The 22,060-nt window shown below is 35.7% G+C and overlaps 3 protein-coding genes across 6 annotated transcripts; all 3 read right to left on the bottom strand.

Annotated features, from left to right (window-relative positions):
* Positions 1-269: 269 nt before the first annotated feature.
* Positions 270-1,242, bottom strand: stmp1 (short transmembrane mitochondrial protein 1). Its single transcript, XM_065268507.2, has 3 exons — positions 1,073-1,242; positions 755-808; positions 270-622 (listed from the first exon to the last, which is right to left on the bottom strand). Exons 1-3 carry the CDS (start codon positions 1,085-1,087, stop codon positions 551-553), a joined length of 141 nt encoding a protein of 46 aa, XP_065124579.1. The 5' UTR covers positions 1,088-1,242; the 3' UTR covers positions 270-550.
* A 687-nt stretch (positions 1,243-1,929) lies between these two features.
* On the bottom strand, positions 1,930-10,260 carry tcp11l2 (t-complex 11, testis-specific-like 2). Of its 4 annotated transcripts, none has more exons than XM_065284851.2 (11): positions 10,114-10,229; positions 9,253-9,729; positions 8,252-8,435; positions 6,631-6,763; positions 6,387-6,507; positions 6,076-6,299; positions 4,641-4,777; positions 4,353-4,540; positions 4,056-4,237; positions 3,747-3,919; positions 1,930-3,667 (listed from the first exon to the last, which is right to left on the bottom strand). In XM_065284851.2, the coding sequence occupies exons 3-11, from the start codon at positions 8,421-8,423 to the stop codon at positions 3,399-3,401; spliced, it is 1,599 nt and encodes a 532-aa protein (XP_065140923.2). In that variant the 5' UTR covers positions 8,424-8,435; positions 9,253-9,729; positions 10,114-10,229; the 3' UTR covers positions 1,930-3,398. The 4 variants fall into 4 exon arrangements, with proteins under 4 accessions (XP_065140923.2, XP_065140922.2, XP_065140919.2 ...); XM_065284850.2 differs by having other exon boundaries at positions 8,252-8,432; XM_065284847.2 differs by lacking the exon at positions 9,253-9,729 and having other exon boundaries at positions 10,114-10,260.
* A 766-nt stretch (positions 10,261-11,026) lies between these two features.
* Positions 11,027-21,748, bottom strand: LOC135749958 (plakophilin-2). The gene is given in 14 exon segments (XM_073814694.1): positions 11,027-11,376; positions 11,564-11,651; positions 11,738-11,930; positions 12,532-12,685; positions 12,815-12,991; positions 13,764-13,922; positions 14,166-14,283; positions 15,035-15,212; positions 15,288-15,495; positions 16,362-16,506; positions 18,890-19,524; positions 19,610-19,683; positions 21,441-21,694; positions 21,696-21,748. Coding segments are annotated over 14 exon segments (2,490 nt in total). The 5' UTR covers positions 21,734-21,748; the 3' UTR covers positions 11,027-11,307.
* Positions 21,749-22,060: the final 312 nt, after the last annotated feature.

The following is a 22,060-nucleotide window of genomic DNA, read 5'->3' as shown; positions in this document are numbered from 1 at the left end:
AGTTCACATTAAAAGTTGGTTTAACTTTAATAAATCCACTTTATTAAAATGCATGCTTTTGTTACCCATAGTAAGAAAACATTACAAAAACTTGTTTAAGTTAAAAGTAGCACCTTTATTTGTGCAATCTCACTTCTTTGTTGCATTATAAATAATAAAGCAGTTATTTTATATTCAGTTCCTTTTGTCTTAAATATTTTGTTTTGCTGTACATATTAAAAGCCCAACAACTGCTTTATTCTGCATCTTATTCAAGAAAATCAAGCACATGTTGTTCAAATAAAGTTTTGATATATTAAATACTTATGTAGCATGTAACAGAAACCTTATCTTTATTGGCTTGAATTGCACTCACTTTAGAAAACAAGGCAGAAGAGAAAAATCAACTTTTAAACCAAAAGGGGATTTGAGGCAATATTTGACACCTGGATTATACTGTGCATTTAAGATGTTTATATTTAAACGGTAACATTGAGAATTTCCTGTTTTTTTATGTCCCCTCTAGTTTCAGTTCAATCATATCAGCCATATTTCCACCTGTGACTCATCGTCACTCTGGAGGTTTCTTCTTGGCTTCCACGTCCTTTTTGAAGGCCTCGATCTTCTTTGAAATGTTGGGTACCTTAAAAAGGGTCCACAAAATGTATCATAAAACGAATTACATCTGATATTATTTTAGGAACAAATTGTTGTCTAAGATAGAGTAAATGACAGTCATTGAATAACAAATAAATGTTAATAAACCTTTTCTAACCTCGTAATTCTGTGCCAGGTACATGCCAACCACGTTTCCAAGAGTAAAGCCAAGCTGCAATTACAAGAGATGGTCCATAAGCGAAATGTTATGAGTCATAGATGACTTACGTTATATTTTTATATCATAAAATATTCTGTATACTATAATGGAAAATGTATACAGGTCAATTTGTTTAAATGTCTGTGTATAGTTTTACTGATATCATAAACCAATTAGTTCAAAGCTATGTAACGTAAACAACATTATTAGTTCAAAGCAATGTAAGCACGCATGTTGTCTAAATACGGAGTGACATTGAAAGAAGTAAATACTTACAATGAATTGCATCATGGTGAAAGCTTTAAAATGTTGAAAGAAAATGAAGTAAAAGTGACGATGCTCCTAAAAATTGTAAAGATCGTGAGTTTGACACTGTCTATGGACACAGTTTAGCCTTCAACTTACAACATTCGTCATCAGCAACAACCATCACAGCGAAACGGAAGTCGAGTTCTTGCAAAATAAAAGTCATAGGTCTGTGTTCGCTGGAAAATGTTTAGTACTCGTACTAAAATTAGATATGACACAGATTCGCTCTTGCAGTGGATAAATCTATAGTGGGATGTCAAAGTGAACATTTTATACAATTATTTAAAAAATAATTTACAATTGTTTGACATGTTCAAACATTATTAATGTTTGGGGTGTACAAACCTAAATAGTTTAATATGCTAAATAACTTTAAATTTGAAATAAAATTTAAAGAAAAAACATAACTATAAATTTTTTATACATAAATTGTTTATTTAATAAATTAATTTCTATGAAAACGTATCTTGTAGCACATAAATTTAGTGTACATTTTTGTTAAATTAAAGTATTAATGAAAATAATATATAACATTTATTTTATTTAAGCACAAGTATTTTACAAGTTTTTCACGTATTAATAGTAAAAAAACACTCATTAGATCAGTTTTACAGGAACACTGGGTGTACTGTATGTACATTTATATACTTGGCAGACACTTTTATCCAAAGTTACTAAAAGTAACTTCAAGTCAAAAAGTATTAAGAAAAAGTCAAAAAGTAGGTTTAAAAATACAATTATATTTTTTTAGAGATGTCAAAGCAGCTTTGGGGTTATTTGACCCCAAACATAATAGGAGAGTTAAAAGGAAACATGAATCATCATGAGTTTTTCACACTTTTATTTTTTTGTTCTTGCAAGGGTCCTTACATATAACAAAGAATACATACATTGCAAAATGAAATAATTGTCAGGGATAAAACATCAACTTATACTTGGTTTTCACACACAGAGACCCGTTTATGTGTAAAGATGGCAACAAAAAAAAATCCTCAACAAAGGTAACAATTGTGCAGTTTCATAATAGCTAAAACTGTATCAACGGAAATCTAAATACCACAACAACATATTTATCCCTCCATTTATCATAAAAAGCAATGAACAAACATGCCTGTAATCAAAACACAGTGAAATACAAACGGCATACAAAACTAGATAAAAAGCAAAACATGCAGTTAAATGTAAAAATGACATTACCAGAACCAAAATCAAATTTAGCCTAATTTCATTTCCCCTCAGTATTCCAGAGTTATGCTTGTTTCATCTTCATGTAATTTCAAGTTATATCTATTTTTTTTTTCAAATTTTCAAGTATAAATACAGTTAGGCATTGAAACACAATACTTTTAAATGTATAACAAACAAATCTTATTTTTATTATTTTACTCCTTTAAAATATATGCATGTATAATTTTGGAAAATTGACACGAGATAACATACACTGGTATCTCTAGGTAAATATATAGCAACATGTACTCTTAAATGACCCTTTTGTCTTTATAAATATATTTGCCTATTCTGGCACTATTATTTTAATTACACAAAACTTTTTTGCCTTGCACAAAAACATTATTTGTCAATGTACTGTATGTAAAAACTACTGTATTGCAGTAACACTGTAAAGTGAGAACCACAAGTGAAGAGATGCTAAAAAAATACTTGGCAAGGAACATAGTTTCATTTAAAGGGCACCTAATATGCCCAGTTTTACAAGATGTAATATAAGTCTCAAGTGTGCGGAGTGTGTGTGAAGTTTCAGCTAAAAATACCCCACACATCATTTTTATAGCATGTCCCGTATTTGATGTACCTTTTAAAAATGAGCTGCTGCTCTTCACTCCCTTACTAAAAGATACAACAACTCGCTGAGGGTTGAAACTTGAGGGACTGTCAGTCAGTGGCTGTGGGCGGGGCTTTATCAGTGTGATGTCACATTGATAAGAGAATCAAAACAGCATGTCAAATGAGACTGCTTTGGTTTAATGCGAATAAAATTGAATGAGTGATTTTTTTCATTGTACGGTGGCTGCCAAAACGATGTCCAAACACCTTGTAAAAGTGGATTTTGCATAATAGGTGCCCTTTAACACACATTTCTTTGTAACATCTCAAAATCTCTCTCTTTCCATATTAAGCACCCTAGGATACAGTTGTTCTTCAGTCTTTGTTGTACTGCAGTGAATAAACCTGCAGAATCAGTCGATGATTCTCTATTTTATTATTATTATTATTATTTCACTAAATACATGAATAACATGTCTGGTGATGTTGACAGCACATCCACAATCCCTGTTCATTTGGATTCCAGTGGGGTGGTGGGAGCCCCCTGTGCGATTTGAGAAGTGGCCCCTGGCGCTTGATTGTCGAAAAGCAGCGTCTTCAGGATACTGACGTAGAAAGGAGTATAAACCTTTTTGTTGTAGTTGACAAGGTTGACAAAACCGAACCCCAGGGCCATGAGCTCCGGTTGAATCAGGCCCAACCCTGGTGGGACGGGAGGAAGGGTCCTGTGTGAGTTGGTAGTGGTGAGGAGTATCCTGAAGTACTGCTGAGCTCTCCCCTCTGTAGGACAGCAAAGCATGTTAGAAAAAAGGAGATGATATGGTTTCTAACTTTACAGGCTTATTAGGATTTTCCTTACCAACAAGAGTACGTATTGGGTTATTCTCCTGTGTGATTTCACAGATCTGGCCTTTCAGAATAGCTTGCAGTTCAGCGGGGAGAAGTGGGAAATTTCTTTCTTTCAGAGACTTATTGACCTCGGAGCAGATCTGTGCGCTGACATTTCCGAGAGATTCGGTCATGTTGAAGTCTCTGTAAATCAGGGAACGGAAAGATGTTTAGCCCTGAGGCATTCAAGTAGTAATTAAGTGATTTTGTATTGAAGTATGGGCGTGGTGATGCATGCATTAGCATGAGCAAAGTACATAAAAACAAAAAATGGACTTACGTGCTATGCATTCCCTCCAGCAGTACCGCTGTCATCTTTTTAAGTTTCTCGACAAGAGCCGGCAGGCCTGAGACGGCCCCTCCTATCGAGCTGCAGACTATCAGTAGAACAGATGCAACAGTTTGGTAGAGCTGAAGAGAGCGTTGCATTTCCTGCAATCTCACTTCATCTGTCACCAGGGTCTAAAAGTGCGAGAGAGAGGTACACATTTTAAAGGCCAGCAATAAAAATGTTTGCTTCTCTAAAGTCACAGCTTGCTCAAGTTAGCTTTAGCTGTCTGTGTGTGTGGTCACCAACCTCAGGCAGTGGGCCCTTGCTCTCATCCCAGGCGAGCAGTTTTAAGTAGGCAGTATTTAAAACAAGCTCAGGCCCTGGTAAGGACATGCTACCCTGCTTCGTATCGCTGCTCTTTTCTGCTGGTGGCATGAGTCGAGTGGCCTCCTCTATTGATGCTTTGATCCATTCAGTTGTGTGATCCAAAGCACCTATAGGTCATTAAAATGACATTAAGAGCCAAAGTGTGCCTATGATTATTGGTTAATCGATGCATACACGTGACAGATTTGTGATGCCTAAAAGTCTTACTGGGAGTTTTTTCCAGAATGCTTTGGAATTTTTCTCTTTCATACTCCACTGAATGCTTCTGAAGTTCTGGCCTGAAGCTTTGGATGGTAAAATTCACCATGTCCATTTTCATCAGATCCAAAACCCGGAAGATCTCCCTGTTTAACCACAAATAGTCATTTAAAATGTATTCATTTTTCTTTATTGGTAACTAACTGTAACCTTCATTCAACACCTTTATACGGATGACTCTGTTCCTTAAAGGGACATTACACTTATTTTGAAAATCTGCAAATTTTCCAGCTCCCCTAGAGTTAAACATTTTATTCTTACTGTTTTGTAATCCATTCAGCCGATCTCCAGGTCTGGCGCTAGCACTTTTAGCATAGCTTAGCACAATCCATTGAATCTGATTAGACCATTAGCATCGCGCTAAAAATAACCAAAGAGTTTCGATATTACGCACTGCCCGAAAATAGTCCCCATGGTTACTTTCAATAGCAGGGGACTATTTTTGGGCAGTGCGTAATATCACTACGCCTGCTGCAGCCATGTTACTTTAGCAAAGTCCTTGATTTTTTTGCCAGTTTCTAGCCATATCTCCCTAGAAAATCACAACTTTTAATTTTCCGTCGATCTTAGTACACGATGTAACTACAGAAGAGTCAAGTTTTAAATAGGAAAAATATTGAAACTCTTTGGTTATTTTTTAGCACGATGCTAATGGTCTAATCAGATTCAATGGATTGTGCTAAGCTATGCTAAAAGTGCTAGCACCAGCCTGGAGATCACCTGAATGGATTCCAAAACAGTAAGAATCAAATGTTTAACAATAGTGGAGCTGGAAAATTAGCATATTTTCAAAAAAATTGGAAAGCCTGATTTATACTCCTAAGCCGTAGGCTATGCGTAGCACTGGGTAGCCTGACGCACACCTTTCCAAAAATGTAACAACGCGTCAATTAAAGCTGTGATTGGTCTGCTATGGCCCTTTCTCAAGCAAAATTTCTTATACACATTTCCGCTTGCCTGTGAACACTGCCTACTAGTGGTCTGCCACTGTAATTGCACGTAGACGGGAACGTTAAACATAAACATACTAATTTTCGTTAAAGGTCCACTGTGTAGATTTTTAGCGGCATCTAGCGTGAGATTGTGATTTGCAACCAACGGCTCAGTCCACAGCTCACCCCTCCATTTCAAAATGCAAAGTCTGAGACAATGTAGTGACGAAACGCGCTACATAGAGCAGTTCGTCTGTTTGGGGCTACTGTAAAAACATGACCGCGACTTCCATATTAGGAGACCTAAGGAGGCTCATTCTAAGGTAATAAAAACAATCCAGTTAATATACACCACTGATAATATAGTTATGTATATTATATTGCATTTCTGTCAGGAGATCCTTCAAAATATTACATAAAGCACATTTAAATGATGGAAGAAATCAACATACTTTAACTGATTCACAATGTCCCCAGAGTTCTCCTTGAGTTTCTTGATCTCATCGTCTCGAACAGGCGCGCAAAACTTTCCCATAGTATTGATGATGTATGAAGCAAGGCCCTGGATATCAACCGCATTGTTGTCAGCCTGCTGGCGTATCAGGTCCATGTCCAGAACCTCTATAATCTGAGTACGCAGGCGGTTAGCCCCAGGGTTGAGGAAGGACAGCAGGGTCTTTGATGAGAAGAAACGAAAGATTAATCAATAAACATCACTGCATTTGCCACATCATCATTGTACCAAAGTAAACGTATGACTTACATCTCTGATCTCTTCTAGAAGTTTGATGGCATAGTCGTACTCAGGCGGGTCTTCGTTCAGCTCTGATTCAAGGCAATCCCAGAATGCCTTGTGCACCATATCTTTTACCCTCTTCTCCAAGCTTAAAAGAATAAACAGAGCGTTGAAGCGTTTCACTACACAAACTACAGATATCAAGAGGAAGAGTTTACTCGATTTACTCATGTTACCTCAAATAAATAGTAATTTGGTATTAATCTGGTACCTGTGTTGAGGTAGTTCTGGAGGCTCTAGGTGAAAGTTGCGGTTGACTACGATCTCGTGAGCCAGGCACAGGTTAGACAGGTCCCGGGCTGAATCCATAACTTCATCAAGTGTTACGGTTTTTGGTGGACTGCCTGAATACAAAGTGTGTGTATTAAATTTAGCATTCGGAGACTATAATTAGTTTGTGCCACTTCCGTATGTCAAAACTACAGGTACTCTATTTAGTATTTAACAAAAATCATCCTACATAATATAAAAGCATTGTAAAAACATAACCTTGATAGGCCATATCAAAGATTGAATTGATGTAAAATCAAACTTTGTTGCTCCTAATCTCACAATTTGATTAAGACTTTACCCTGGATTTTCACAGGCAAGGTCACAAATAAAAAATCTATACCCATACACTCCCATCAGCAAAAAAATATTTTCAAATATAATTTTAAATAGATTTTAAAATTAACAAAAAAATGGCCAAAAAATATATGTACTGAAATATATATTTGGAAATGTGTTTGAGTTTTTTGTACCAATATATTGGCCATTTTTTATGTATTTTGAAAATAATTTTAAAAGCTTAGTATGTTACAAAACCTTTAAACATGAATAATTTTTTATTTTGAAAATATTAAAATGTAATATATTAACTGCAAAAAATATACTCATCTTATATTTTATACATACTTATAAATGTGATACTTCATACAATTTATACAAACGTTTATATTTTGGTCAGGAAAAATATATTTTGTGCCGTGTCAAATTAGAAATTAGTATTTTTTTGCCCCAGAAATACATTTTGGAGGATAAAAGGTTAAAACTAAATATATTTTCAAATTAAAAAATATATTTAAAACACATTTTCAGCCAAAGAAATGTATTTTGTTTGCTATCAGAGCTTCCTTTGTGTATGTGTGTTAGTAAGCAGGCGAGTTGTGTTTTCAAAATATAAAAATATGGCCAAAATATATGTACTGAAATATATATTTTGAAATGTGTTTACAAACATGTATTTTTGAAATGTGTATATAAAAATGCATTTTCATCAATATTTTTTGTGCATTTTGAAAATGATTTTAACAAATAAACATATTTTAAAGCATTTAAGAAAAACTTTGTATGTTAGAAACCTGTAAACATAACTAATTTTCATTATTTTGAAAATATTAAAATTAAATGTAAATATATTTTCAACTGCAAAAATATACTTATAATTGTATATTATATACATACTTAAACATTTTATACTTTATACATTTTATACAAACTTTAATTTTTGGTCAGGAAAAATACATTTTTGCTGTATGGATTGTAAAATTAGAAATTAGTATTTGTTGCCCATGAAATACATTTATAGGGTAAAAGGTTAAGAATAATTATATTTTCAAATTCAAATATATATATATATATATATATATATATATATATATATATATATATATATATATATATATATATATATATATATATATATATATATATATATATATATATATATATTTAAAACCCATTTTTTGCCTTTTTTGCCATGTGGGCTTCCTTGTGTGTGTGTGTGTGTGTGTGTGTGTGTGTGTGTGTGTGTGTGTGTGTGTGTGTGTGTGTGTTAGTAAGACACTTACAAGAAGGTGAGTTGTGTTTGCTGGAAGAATTGCTGGTGAAGCTCTGACGCGAATAGTCAACATCGCTGCACGAGGTCAAACTGTCGCACCTCTCCGATGACTCTGTATCACTGTTCAGGTCCTCGCTGGCCATCGTAGATGTTGAGGTGGGACGCTCATCGTTTAGTGGCATCTTGAACAGCTGCTGGGAGTTGTCAAGTAAAGAGGTATCAATGAAATAAGCCTGAGATCATGAGATCAGTCCTATAGTAGGCAGATGATTTTTGCAGGACAGGCTGTTCTTTGATATGGAAACAGGGCAATTGTAGCAATGGCCCTTCTACACTTATACAAGCACATAAAGCTTAATTCACACAACAAAGAAAAGTAGTTTCCAGAGACAAAAAAGGAAACAAAAGGACTCATGTAGCCCACAAAGGGACATTGTATTTCGAATACGATGAGGACGTTGAGTGATGCCGTCTCTTGGGTAACAGATAATGCTTGATAACTGCGTAATCTTGTAAAGCAAACTTATTAGGTTACACCCCATACCTTCAGAGCCTCCACTACACACCTGTTTCCTGGTGTAACATAAATCTGTCTCCTGGCTATTTTAGTGTTTTCAACTTAAAAGATGTGTCATCTAAAATTCAACTATGCCTTTTAGATGTCTTATATAAATAAGTTGCACATAAGAATTCAAATGTCAAATTATTGTCTTACTAAGTTTTCTGTGAATTCCATGCATTATGCAATAGTAAATTATTTTGGTAAATGGTAAAATACTAAAGAAATTAGAAATTGCATTGGTTTGCAACCTAAAAGCGAGTAAAATACACAGTTTGAATTTAATTACAATACATTTCATTTGTCTTTATCTGATTGAAATGTATTATTATAACGTTGCAATACTAAGTTTAGGATGCAAAATACAACACACTAACACTTTTTTATTGCTTTGTATGTATTGGTTTGCATATATGAACAGTATATCTGTATGTACATTTCTTATACATTACCTCAACTCGTTTTGTAAAAGTCAATGAACAAAAAAACCCAGGATACTCCTGGTACCAGTAGCTGGAGCTTTGTTATAACAGGAAAGACAAATGACATAACGTGCAAGTCTTTCTTTTCTCCCCAAAAGAGCATCTATTTAAAGCAAAAGGAAAACTGCGACCTCCTCTTGTTAAAAACAGAACAGGATTGGAAAAAGAAATCTCAGTGTCTGTCCTGCCATGAACATCCTCGGTTGGGCAATGATGACAGCAACTTTGGCTTTGGTTACAGCGTGTGAGCCTCCTTAAAAGGTGGCGCTGTGACACACGAAATGTCTTCGACATTACGCAGACAGATCAAAATGACACGAAAGTACCGCGAGAGCAATTTCAAACTGTACTCTCTCGCGGCACTGTGATGTCATATAACGATCGGTCTGCGCAGCGCCGGTTGAAGTAAGCAAACTGAGCTCAGCTGCTTTGCACACGTGACCTTACCTTCAGCACAAAAACAAGGACAAAACACGAGCAAACTGTCAAAGGAACAAACCGACTGAACTGGACATTTCAGATCACGCGCACCCCAACCCTTTAAAATGCAGCATTTTTAACAAAAAGTCACGCTTATGCGCGGGTCATATGTGAAATAAGACGTGAATGCACGAGCATTTAATAAAGTGATTTGCGCTTCAATGCACAAACATATATTAGACCAGGTATGGCAAATTTTCAGTAATCAGTAATGCTCAATTCTAACAAATGTTTCAGTATTCCATTCAGTGTTTTTAAAAGTAACCATCTCTTTTAAAGCTTGATTGTGAAAAATGTAACAAATATAAATTCTTAAAAAATATCTGACGGATTAAATTATGTAACAGTTACCTGAGGCAAAGTCCCCGAGAGTGGAGACTTGGCAACTGAGCTTTTCTTGATATACGGGACAAAACGTATCGATACTTCTCGAACAGTACGACAGGACTTTAAAGGGCTCTTTACTCGCAGTGTTTTGTGACACCGGAAGAATGAATTGTTATGCAGCAGAGAGGGTGTCTTTGACAAAGATGTCAGGAAACAAGCGTGGCAGTTAATAATACAAATTTATTAAAGTGACACTAAAATTATAAACATAATTGATGGGTAAGAATATAATTTTTAATATAAAAAGCTTAGAAAATGTCGACAATGTCGAGGGTACAGGAGTAACGCGCACCCCTGGTAACATAATGGTTCAGTCCAGTTCGCATGAGCTTCTTTGTTTACGGACGTGACGTCAAGGTACATTAAAAACCTTTTACGTTCGCTTTTACAAGTAAACGGTTATTTTTATAAGCAAAATACATTTATAGCCGACTAATGCATTTTAGATTTTCAATTAGAAATGAATGTTTTTATTGTCGGCAATGTGAAACGAAGTATTTCTAGATGTCGCTTGATCCCTCCCACTGGATTATGATGATTTGTTTTTATTCAAAGGCTCAAACTTATTTCCGTACTGTAACACGACCTTTAACGCACTTCTCACATTACATGCAAATGAAGATTACAACAGTGCATAAATACGTAATTAGGGGCGACTTCTTTCGACATTTTTATAAATTTTTATGTTTTTACAAGCCATGTTTGCGCATGCATAAGTACTGGCTGTACAGAAACAGCACCATGGTAACTAAACAAACACACACACACACACACACACACACACACACACACACACACACACATTAAAAATATTTCACTACCAAGTCAATGAAGCTGCTTTACTGAAAACAAAGAAGTGAAAAACTGTACAAAAATATATAGCTTATGTAAGAATGTGTTTTATTGCTATTTTAACAAACCAAATGCAGTAAAAAATTAAAAGAAAGGTAATAAATAAATTTTAAAAGATGTGTACAGTTAACAGACTTATGAGCATTTACTTACTTACATCCTTAATACATTATACATTTAATAAAAAAAATATTAAATAAGGATAAAAAATTCACACATATTAATGCTGTTACTTAGCACCAGTTTTTAAAAAGGAAACAGATGAAAATGCAATGAAAATCCCTTGCGATGCAGTTCTTGGTCCTTTTATTCCCGTGCAGAATTCACAGCCTTCACTGTCTTGCTATTTATAAAATCGCTTTTCCTGTAACCAGCCTGCCAGATTTATAAAAAAGATGACAATAAGTATACAATACATAATGGAAACTCAATTGCAACCTCCATCATCCACATAAGCATAACTGCAGGTACATTCCCATTTGTTTATTGTATCAAAAAATTAGTCTCAAATATTTACTTGGCAAAATAAAATGCTACACTGTATGATGCAAATTTAGTATACCTTCTTATAACTGCTGCGCAGGTCAGTATGCTTCCACAGGGTGTGCAGTAAAATACAGGCTGCCTTGCCTGCCCGTGTGGGCCCAAATCTGTTTTAAGTAGAGAATTATAATGGATCAATGTTTTATAAAAGAAGAAGAGGTATAAACTTAATTTTTTCCTAAAGATGAAGTACCCATTGTTTTTAGTGCTGATGCTCATAATCTTGGGTAATGCTCCTTGGTTTACAATTGCACAGGTGTTCTGTATGGACACATGGCTCAGGTTGATAAGGATTTGACAGATTGTGACTGTGACATCTATAGGGCACTCCGAGTCACTGTCAGAGTTGGGTAGTATGGTAACCAGCTCTGGTAGCACCAGATTCACTGTAGACAAAGCAAAATCAGCATTAAAGGGACACTCCACTTTTTTTGAAAATATGCTCATTTTACAGCTCCCCTAGAGTTAAACATTTGATTTTTACCTTTTTTGGAATCCATTCAGATAATCTCCGCAATGATATTACGCAGCAGCCGAAAATAGTCCCATTAGTAACTTTCAATAGGAGGGGACTACTTTCAGGCGCTGCATAATATCCGTGCGCCAGATTATTACGCCAGAATGAGAGTATAGTTCCTAGCTATATCTGCCTAGAAAATCGCAACTTTTAATTTTCCGTCGATCTTAGTACACGATGCAACTACAAAAAAGGTCAAGTTTTAAATAGGAAAAATATCAAAACTCATTGGTTATTTTTGAGTGCGATGCTAAATGGTCTAATCAGATTCAATAGATTGTGCTAAGCTATACTATAAGTGGTAACGCCAGACCCGGAGATCAGCTGAATGGATTCCAAAACTGTAAAAATCAAATGTTTCACTCTAGGGGAGCTGGAAAATAAGCGTATTTTCAAAAAAGTGGAGTGTCCCTTTAAATAAACGCGAAGTTCTTGAAGAACTGTAAGAACTGAAGTTAATAAAGGCTCACCGATGTCTCTATGCAGTTCTCTGTAGCGAGAGATGTTTTTAACCAACGACACTGATATTCTGATTTCTTCCTTTTCTTCTTCTTGCAGCATCTTTTTCACGTGAAGAAGGCCTCCCTCTTTTCGCACAATGAAATGTGCGATGGCCTGGGACATCTAATGGAAATACAAAGAAAACTTACTATTTTCTCGACAACTGCACCAGAAAATGCACATCCTTTGAATCCACTGTACTTTGCTTTGGATGCATAAATGTGCATGCAGAGAAAATCATTCAGACCGTACCTCTCCAGAACAAGCAGTGAGGTTCTGCAGAGTTGAGATGGATGCCACTTTTGTGTTTTGGTTAGCACTGACGGCAATAAGTGAGAGGTACATGCGAACGGTGATTGCGCTCCAGAGCCACTCTGCACCTTCAGGATTGGCATTCTCTTCCAATAAAGGATAATCGGTCTCTGTTTCCTGTGAGTCAGGTGAGCCATAATGCAATTTAATACAACATATGACATCAGCACTTATTCGGCAGCACCAAAATGTACATAGTTGGCAAAGAACAATGAATCATATTGAATTTGAAACAGAGTTAATAATTATTCAGCATCATGAATCTGAAATAATTCAACAAAATCACCATGCAGGCTATAAATCATCATTATTCTATATATGAATGAATGACATGTGACCCTATCTGTAAAATCCAGGCTAAAGTCTCATAATCTGTCGGAGCCGATGGTCTATTGGGTAGTGCTCCGACATGTGGTGCTTTCGCACTTTCGGCGACCCGAGTTCAATCGCCGGCTGGTGGTGATTTGCCGATCCTATACCCCTCTCTCCTCCCTGTACTTTCCTGTCCTCTCCTCACTCACTGTTAAATAAAGGCAAAAATGGCCGAAAAAATATAACTTTAAAGTTTCATACTCTAACAATCCCAGACGACAAAAGAAGACAACCCTGAGCCAGATCCGCATCAGATCCGCGCCAAGTCAGCAGCTCCGGTGTGGATCCATTGCGGATCTGGCCCAGCGTCGACTGCTGTCTGGGATGAGATTTGCAGCATCAGTTTAATTTTATTGTTCATATTGCATCGATTTCAATGACTGACAATTTGCTCAGTTGATATTATTAAAGATATCAAGATTATGTTATGTTCTCATCCCCAAAAAATGACTTTCGCTGGGTTTTCACAGATAGGGTCACATATATTGTTTAACCTGTTTTGGTATGTATAACAAACCTCTGGATATTTTGGACTTGTGATGATAAAACAGCCAGGATTAGTTTGTGCTGTGAGATTCTGTCTGGACTCCTGAACATCTGGGCCATCTATTTGAGGCATCCCACAATCATACCGATAGGAGAGGTTGTGCAGGATACACACACAGTTTTCTGCGGCCTTTAAATAATTATTTGTTAAAACGGTATTGTAATTAAAACTCATTTATCACAAGACTATAAATAATGTATAATAAGACTATAAATAATCATATTATAATATGCATAAGAAACAAATTTAAAATTTTCCCACTGATGTTAGGGTGTCACCCAATATCTGTTATTTACACTCGATTAACTGTAAATGCATCCATACATCCACAATCCATGTGATGTCACAAAGTTCAGTGAAGTAGCTCTTTACCTTATCATCAGGTTTGTAGTCTGCAATGGTGCCACGAATGTAATAGATGAGACACTCGATAAGCCCCTCACAGTCCCGCATGGCTTCACGTCCATCAGGACCAGCTGAACTCAAATTTCTATACAATCCACACAAAATCAAACAAAATGTAACATTTCCGTTTATTTGTTTAGTATTTATACATTAAGGCTTTCCCTATTTACTGATCCTCAAGTTGTTTCCAACCTTTTCTGGCTTTCATAAAACACATGAACATCTCCTTTTGCATTCCACAGTAGATAAATGTAATAAAAATATGACAATGAACTCCAGTGGCATTGTACAACATATGGGTTTGGAGTAAATAATGACAACATTTTCATCTTTGGGTACACTATTCCTTTAAAGGAAAACACCACTGTTTTTCCAATATTTTACTGTTCTTATCTCAACTTAGATGAATTAATACATATCTATCTTTTTTCAATGCATGCATTTTAAATCTTTGTACAGCGCTTCTTGAATGTGTTAGCCTAGCCCCATTCATTCCTATGGCTCCAAACAAAAATTTTATTTTGTGCTACCATACTTACTCGTGTAACTACTCATGTAACAGTCTTTAAATAGAGAAAACATGGAAGTGTTTGGTGGCTTCTTAATTCATCTCTGTTTGGAGCCATATGAATGAATGGGGCTAGGCTAAATGCTAACACATTCACGAGGCGGTGTACAAAGATAGGTATGTATTAATTCGTCTAAGTTAAGGTAAGACCAAAGTAAATATTGAAAAACGGTGGTGTTTACCTTTAATAATACATAAGTTGCTGAGTTGCTGCTTATACTAAGAAAATGTTGAAATGGTACAGTACATTACATATTTTTGGCAGTACCTCAGGCATCCAGTAGCATTGTAGAAAATGTCAGGATCAGCCAAAAGATCCAGTTTGGGATCCTCGCCTTCACAAATGCCCGAGCAAGGCACCAGCACGTTGTCTGTAAGAGGTTTGACCGCTTCTCTTGCGAGCTGCTCTTTCAACAGGTCGTGAGATGAAAGATTCCACAGCAACCCTGAGGAGATGATAGAGGTCTCACTTTTAAAAGGTTCTGGATGTTTTCGAAGTCAGGTTAGGATTTTAAATTTACCCGTGAGCTGCCTTCGAGTCTCAATGTCCCGGTTGTTTTTGAGCAGGCCCAAGATCACAGAAAGCCCTTCGCAGTTTTTGATTTCCATCTTGTTTTCGTTGTTTTCGAAAACGGCGTTTCGGAGAGCACTGGCGGCGGCTCTCTGGAGCTCCTCGTCGTCAGTCTCCAAGAGCTTCAGCAGCTTTGGAACGCCTTTTAAAACATTTAGCTGAAAAGACAGAAAATGGGACATCTTCAAACTTAAAGACAAGTAAAAATGTTTGGCTAGGTTCAGTTGTGATAGCTACTAAATTGTTCAGCTTTTAACGCCTACCATTGCATTTGCTTTCCCATTTTTTTTTTTTTTTGTACAGTAAACACTCAGCAAGAGCCAATGCACATAATAAAACTGAAACTTTTATTGACACTAAATGAAACTGATTTATTTATTACTACCCCATTAAAAGGTTTTGAAATAAAAAGACATACAAACTGTCTGCAGAAGCATACACCTGTCATAACTTGTGTGCTTTCGAATGACTTTTACCCAAGTGAAAACATTTTCATCATTAGTTTATCCAGGTTGCCTCAAGGTTTTTCTCTAAAACTCGATGTGGCAACACGTGGAAAATTTTCTCACGTTGAGCCACCAAAATATAAACAATGAAATAAAGCACAATGTCACTATAGACACAGGCTGACATATTCAAATATGATTCTGCTTCTGAGGCAACGTAAAACAAAAGGAAAAACTTGAAAAATCTCTAAACAAATGTGTATTTATTAAATAGAAATAATGCAAAATACAGTTTGTGCCTGGTTATAAATACTTATGGCCAGTAAATTTTCTAAATTCACCCACCAGGTGTGGCTGAATAAAAATTAAACCATACAAATTGTTCTTACTCAGCAACCTGTTTTCAATAATGAAGTTAAAGTGCCAAGTGCCACCTCACTAAGCAGTGACTCATCGTTTCACTTTGCCTAAAGCTCTTGTTATCAATACAACCATTGAGGCTACAGTTTGAGTACCGTGTGAGATGCATCATCTACGTGAATGGCATTTAGGGTGAAGCACAGTGGCATCTGACTTGCCTTTTTCTTAGCATCTGGTTTGTTAAAGCACTGGTTCTGTATGAAGTTAGCTGCAGTGATTTGCACTTCCATATCATCTTCCCCTAGATGACTTATAGCACTTTTTAGTGTCATCTCTGTGCCTTGCTCACTTTGCTTGCCCAACCTTCAACAAACACAAAACATGCAGTTAGAGGGAGATAAATGATGATAAAATTACAATGGTGGATGTGTATTCTGCACTTTGGACCAGGCTGTTGATATATCACCAAGATTTTGACACTGCATTGTACACTGTAAAAAATTCCTTGCTGCACTTAAGTTTAATCAAATTAAAATGTACAATTCATTTCAATTTTCTTGAGGATTTATAAATTATAAAAATTTAGATCAACTTTTTATTACTTCAATTGGTGAGAATTTTAAAGGAGCATTTCACCCGTAGAAACATTGATCTTTATTGAAAGTGTGTCATATTTGTAGTCGAAATGTAACATACATTTAGAATTTGGTGCCTATTTGACGGAGAAAAGGGGTGTTTGTAGTCTCACCCTCTCAACAAAGATACTGCACTTCCTTCTTTCAATGATGCAAAATGATGATTTTTACATCATTGAAAGAAGGAAGTGCAACACTGAAATCTGTATTTCTCCTGTCTCAGCGGCAACTGAGGAAATGATCCATGACCATTCAAAAACATGACTGGGGTTCTAACTATACAAAGATTAATGCAAATGGGTGAAGTGTCCCTTTAAGTAAAAAAAAAAAAAAACTGGTGATACCAGTTGAAGTAATATTTTCAGTTCCAGCTTTTCACTTTTTACAATTAACATACAAGTAAGGATGTGTGAATGAATTTTGCATAACTAATCATAATAATAACTGCTCTTTTGATTAGTAGTTAATGTTTTTTGACTAAGGATTCACAGATACATTTTTGCGCCTATACCGATATTCAGTTGCTTAGAATGACATCTACCGATATATGCCGATAGTTTGGCTATAGAGTTGCTATAAATTATAAAAATAAAGTTTAAATAACTTAAGCTTATTCAACTTTTAATATAATTTATAGCTAGAGTTGCACGATATATCGGCCGACATATCGTTATCGGCCGATAACTGCTTATTTTTAATATTATCGGTTATCGGTCTGATAGCAAAATTAGGCCGATAAATGAAAGCCGATAAATGATGGATTATTTCGGTTTGTTGAACCACTTCACTTGCTCAATGCTGGCCATGAGGAGTTTTGATTGGTGCTTTCTCTGACATAGCACGAAGATGACACGTGTTGCGGGCTTAAGAAGAGTATGCTAGTCTAGCGCAAAGACAAGATGTCCGCGGTCTGGGAGTTTTTTATTGTGAAATGAATATTTATCGGCCTATATATATATATATATATATATATATATATATAGGTTATCGCCCCCAAATATAAAGAGTTATCGGTTATCGGTATAGGCCAACATTTCCATATCGGTGCATCCCTATTTGTAGCAACTGAATTTCTTAATACGGGAAGTGGTTAAAACTAATGCTGCACCGATATATCGTCATTTAATCGGTATCTCCATATAAAAGCATTTTTCCCAATTTGTTTTTTAAATCGAACAATTGTTAAAAACACCAGTTGGTCACATTATAATTGGAGTTTGTACGCTGCCTGCGCACTTCCAGGATTTTATGACATAATACTTAGGCAAACTATCGGTATATATCATTCTAAGCAACTGAATATCGGTATAGGCGCAGAAATGTTGTATCTGTGAATACTTAGTCAAACACATTAACTACTAATCAAAAGAGCAGTTATTATTATGATACGTTAAGCAAAATTCATTCACACATCCTAACTTGTATGTTAATTGTAAAAAGTGAAAAGCTGGAACTAAAAATATTACTTCATCTGGTATCACCAGTTTTTTTTTTTTTTACTTAAAATTCTCACCAATTGAAGTAATAAAAATGTTGATCCAACTTTTCACTTTATAAGTGTACAGAAATTTTTCTATTTCGCCGAAGCAATACAAGTTTGAAGTGCCACCTAAATGCACAGCATACTTTTATGAATGGACATTAATCTTAAGTCTGACAGGCTGACAAACTTGCTGTGCACTATAGGCCTGTATACAGTTTATACGGCACTGTAAAAAATATTTGTTGGTTCAACTTAAAAAAGTAAGTTACCTGGTTGACATAATAATTCAACTTAAAAATATTAACATTTACACAACATATTTATGGATACTAATATTTTTAAATTGAATAAACTCAATTTTAAGGCAACCATGAAACTTACTTTTTTAAGTTGAGTTAACTTTATTGTTTACAGTGCATTATACATTCTTCTTAATCCACATCTGCATATTGTATAAGTTTTAATACGACTGATAATCCCTACTAATAAATGACTAATACTTTAATTTGTTGCTATACACATGATGCCAATCATAAATAATGAACTATATTAATCACTGTGGCAAAACATGACAATAACACAATAACTTATGACTCACGAGCTCAAGATGTATAAAATAGTAACTCACTTTATTGAAGCTGTCATTGTATTTTGTTTGACCTCCAGCTTTTCAGTCCTTCCAAAAGTTCCGGACTTCTCCACTGTGCTGATTTGGGAGCTGTGTTGGAAGGGTTGTCTTCCTGCAACAATGTCCTGGCTCAACTTCCGTTTGTGACTCTGCCAGGACACGTTCTCTGTCTGTTCATGAGAACCCAAACCCCCCTCCATTTGCATGTTGAGGTTTCTTCGAACGCTGTGCTGCTCCATTCTGTTATTCTCAAACCCTTCCGGGGCAGCGTTACGTGGGGTGCTTGGTAAAAACACGTCATCCGTATCATCCACGAAACTGGCATCATAAACAGGTTTACTAGGGAATTGCATAACAGAGTGGCCAGAAACGTACAACCTCGGATTACGCAGAACTTCTGACTCTGTGTAACGTATAGAGTGTTTGGTCATATGAAAATGGTTGGTTGGAGTGGAGCAGGGGAGAGTAAACGAATTGGACCCCCAACGAATACCCGCCCTCGTTCTGTGACGAAAGCTTCCGAAGCCCCTGTGAAAACGAGAAGGCTCTGGGTTCGTCCACTGAGATCGATCGGCAATCAACAATGGTCTTGTTGTTTGCGGCGTAGCATCGTGGTTGACCAACGGGATCGTTCGCTGCAAAGTAAAGTGTATGTGTCATTAAATCAATAAAGTCAGTGAGATTAAAAACACATTCATTGGATTGCAGAAATTATGGTACCTTCAGGTGAATGTTTCCTAAAGATATACTTCGTGATATGTGACAGCTAGACAAGCCTTCTGAGAGAGATGAATCTGTAAAACACATCACAATACATACAGCATAAGAAAAAAATACAAATATTTCAATCACAAATCCGGATAAATTAGTTGAGCACTTCCAGTATTATGGATGTGACATTTTCAGTCAAAACTTGAAATATAAATTCTCAGAGAATGTATTTATTTCCAGTATACTGAACCATCTGTTTATATTTTCCCAAAGCTCTGATAATAGACTCCAGACATCAGATAATATCAGTTTATACTTATGTTTTCTATTTTAGATAATATGCATGTGTTATTGATGCGACACACAAAAAAAAGTTTATTTAATGCATAAATTAAAGGCCTTAATACCCAACAAATGGAGAAGGGACAGCTCTTTAAAGCACATAAAACATTTTTCGTGTATGCATGTATGAGGAAGAAACAATGTTATGGATGTATAATTTCTCCTTTATGGACATGAATAGTCTGGAAGCTGCGCTCTATGGAAAAATACTTAAACCTTTAACAGAGACCTCGAATGGGTATTTTAAAACCAAATATTTACCTCTGAGATATCAGTATGGTTACAAACTTTTGGTAAAAACGATTTTTTCATGGTAAGGTACAATGTTATGGATGTGACATTTATGGACATGACAAGTCTGGAAGCTGCGCTTTCCTATCTATGGAAAAATAAAAGAAATATTTAAACCAGGGATATTTTAAACAAACAAAAAATATATATATACTTATCAGCTATCAGCATGGTTAAAAACTTTTGGTTAAAACTATTTGTTATGGTAAGGTTGACATTTGCATGGAATTGCTCAGTTTCAATGAATCTTACTAATCCTGCTATCCTAAATATTTAAGTTTTATTAACTTGAATTTACAATTAATTTCAACTTTCTTGAGTTGCTATAAGTTTAAATTATAAAAATAAAGTCTACTTTCTTTCAATCTGTTTGAAGAAAGTTAACATTTATTAACCAAAAAGTAATTTGAGTAAATAGCCTACAATCTCAGAAAAGGTACAAGAAGGTACAAAAGTTGTCACTGGGGGGTATATTTTCAAAAAGTACACTTTTGTATCTAAAAGGTGAATATTGTTAAAGGTACTCAATGGTACCTTAGAGGTACATACTGGTTCCTCAAAGGTACATATCTGTACCAAAATTATACATATTAAAAACTTTAAAAAGTACTGTCCCAGTGATGACTTTTGTACCTTTTATTAAGAGTGTTTATAATTAAAACAAGGAAATAGATATTAAAATGTCCTCCTTGCATATTGTTTTACACACACAAACAAATGATATATTTGAATATTTTCAAAGGTTCCCTTGCTGAAAAACAAAACAAGGTCTAGAAAGTAAGTTTCCATTACAAATACCATTCGCTATGTACCATTAAAACATTACATAATTCCTTTATGTAGTGTTGTGTTTTGGGGTTTGTTCCATTGGGATTTAATGGGGTTCTCATCTGCCAACATCCCACCACATTCCCAGTAGAGACCCACAGAGACCATTATAGTTCCCATTAAAACCAATTCAGTTTTCATTATTGCAATTAAATCCACTGGAGTTACTGTGATGGTTTCTATTGTTTTTCATCAGAGGCAGTCAAATAAACGCATACCTCTTGAGAACAAAGGACCGGTAATAGCTGACCACACACAACTGAGCTGACTCCCATCCTGTACAGTACTTTACAGATGCCGATAACACCACAACACATGTAATACTAAAACTTTTTTGTCTTTACATTCTTTCTTTAACACCAGTCATCATTTTGCATACCTGGCAGTTTTGGTTTCTTTCTTTTGCGCGAGAGAGTGAGCTGCACTTGTTGCTGTACTCGGTTTCGTCGGTGAGTATCGGCGTATGTCAGTTTGTCCGTGTTCGGTATAGCCAGAGAAGAGTCATCCGATAGAAATGACCTGTGAATGGGCAACACAGAACGCATAAAATCTGCTTCCTCCGCCATTGAGCTCTCTTCAGATGCAGGGAGGTGTACAGTGTCAGGTGTTTTACTCCCTGTCGGGCGTGTTGCGCTGCGGCTGTTCTTTGTGATGAAGGTGTGGTTTAAACATTCGTCACATCACTCATATCGTGTTACGGCATAACCTTGACTGAGCAATTGTGGACAGGGTGCAGTGGAGACATTTATTTATTTGAATTGATACTGGGGAACAAGTAGCAACAATGTGAAAACTATTATTTTATTGTATGCTGTCTAGTAAAGTATCTGTGGGGCCCCTGGCTAAAAAACTATGAGGCCCCTCCCGCAAACAAACACGTCACAGGTGAAAAGTTTCGTGCTGAGACGTGTTTACAAATAAGATTTATAAAAAAAAATGTTATATTGTGCTTGTCTTAAATATGTTTATTTAGAAAAATATATTTTCTTCATTATCTTT

The sequence above is a fragment of the Paramisgurnus dabryanus genome, chromosome 1 (genome assembly GCF_030506205.2).
Source record: "Paramisgurnus dabryanus chromosome 1, PD_genome_1.1, whole genome shotgun sequence".
Lineage (NCBI taxonomy): Eukaryota > Metazoa > Chordata > Actinopteri > Cypriniformes > Cobitidae > Paramisgurnus > Paramisgurnus dabryanus.
Note: the sequence above shows the minus strand (reverse complement) of the source record. Positions and strands in the feature narration are given on the sequence as shown.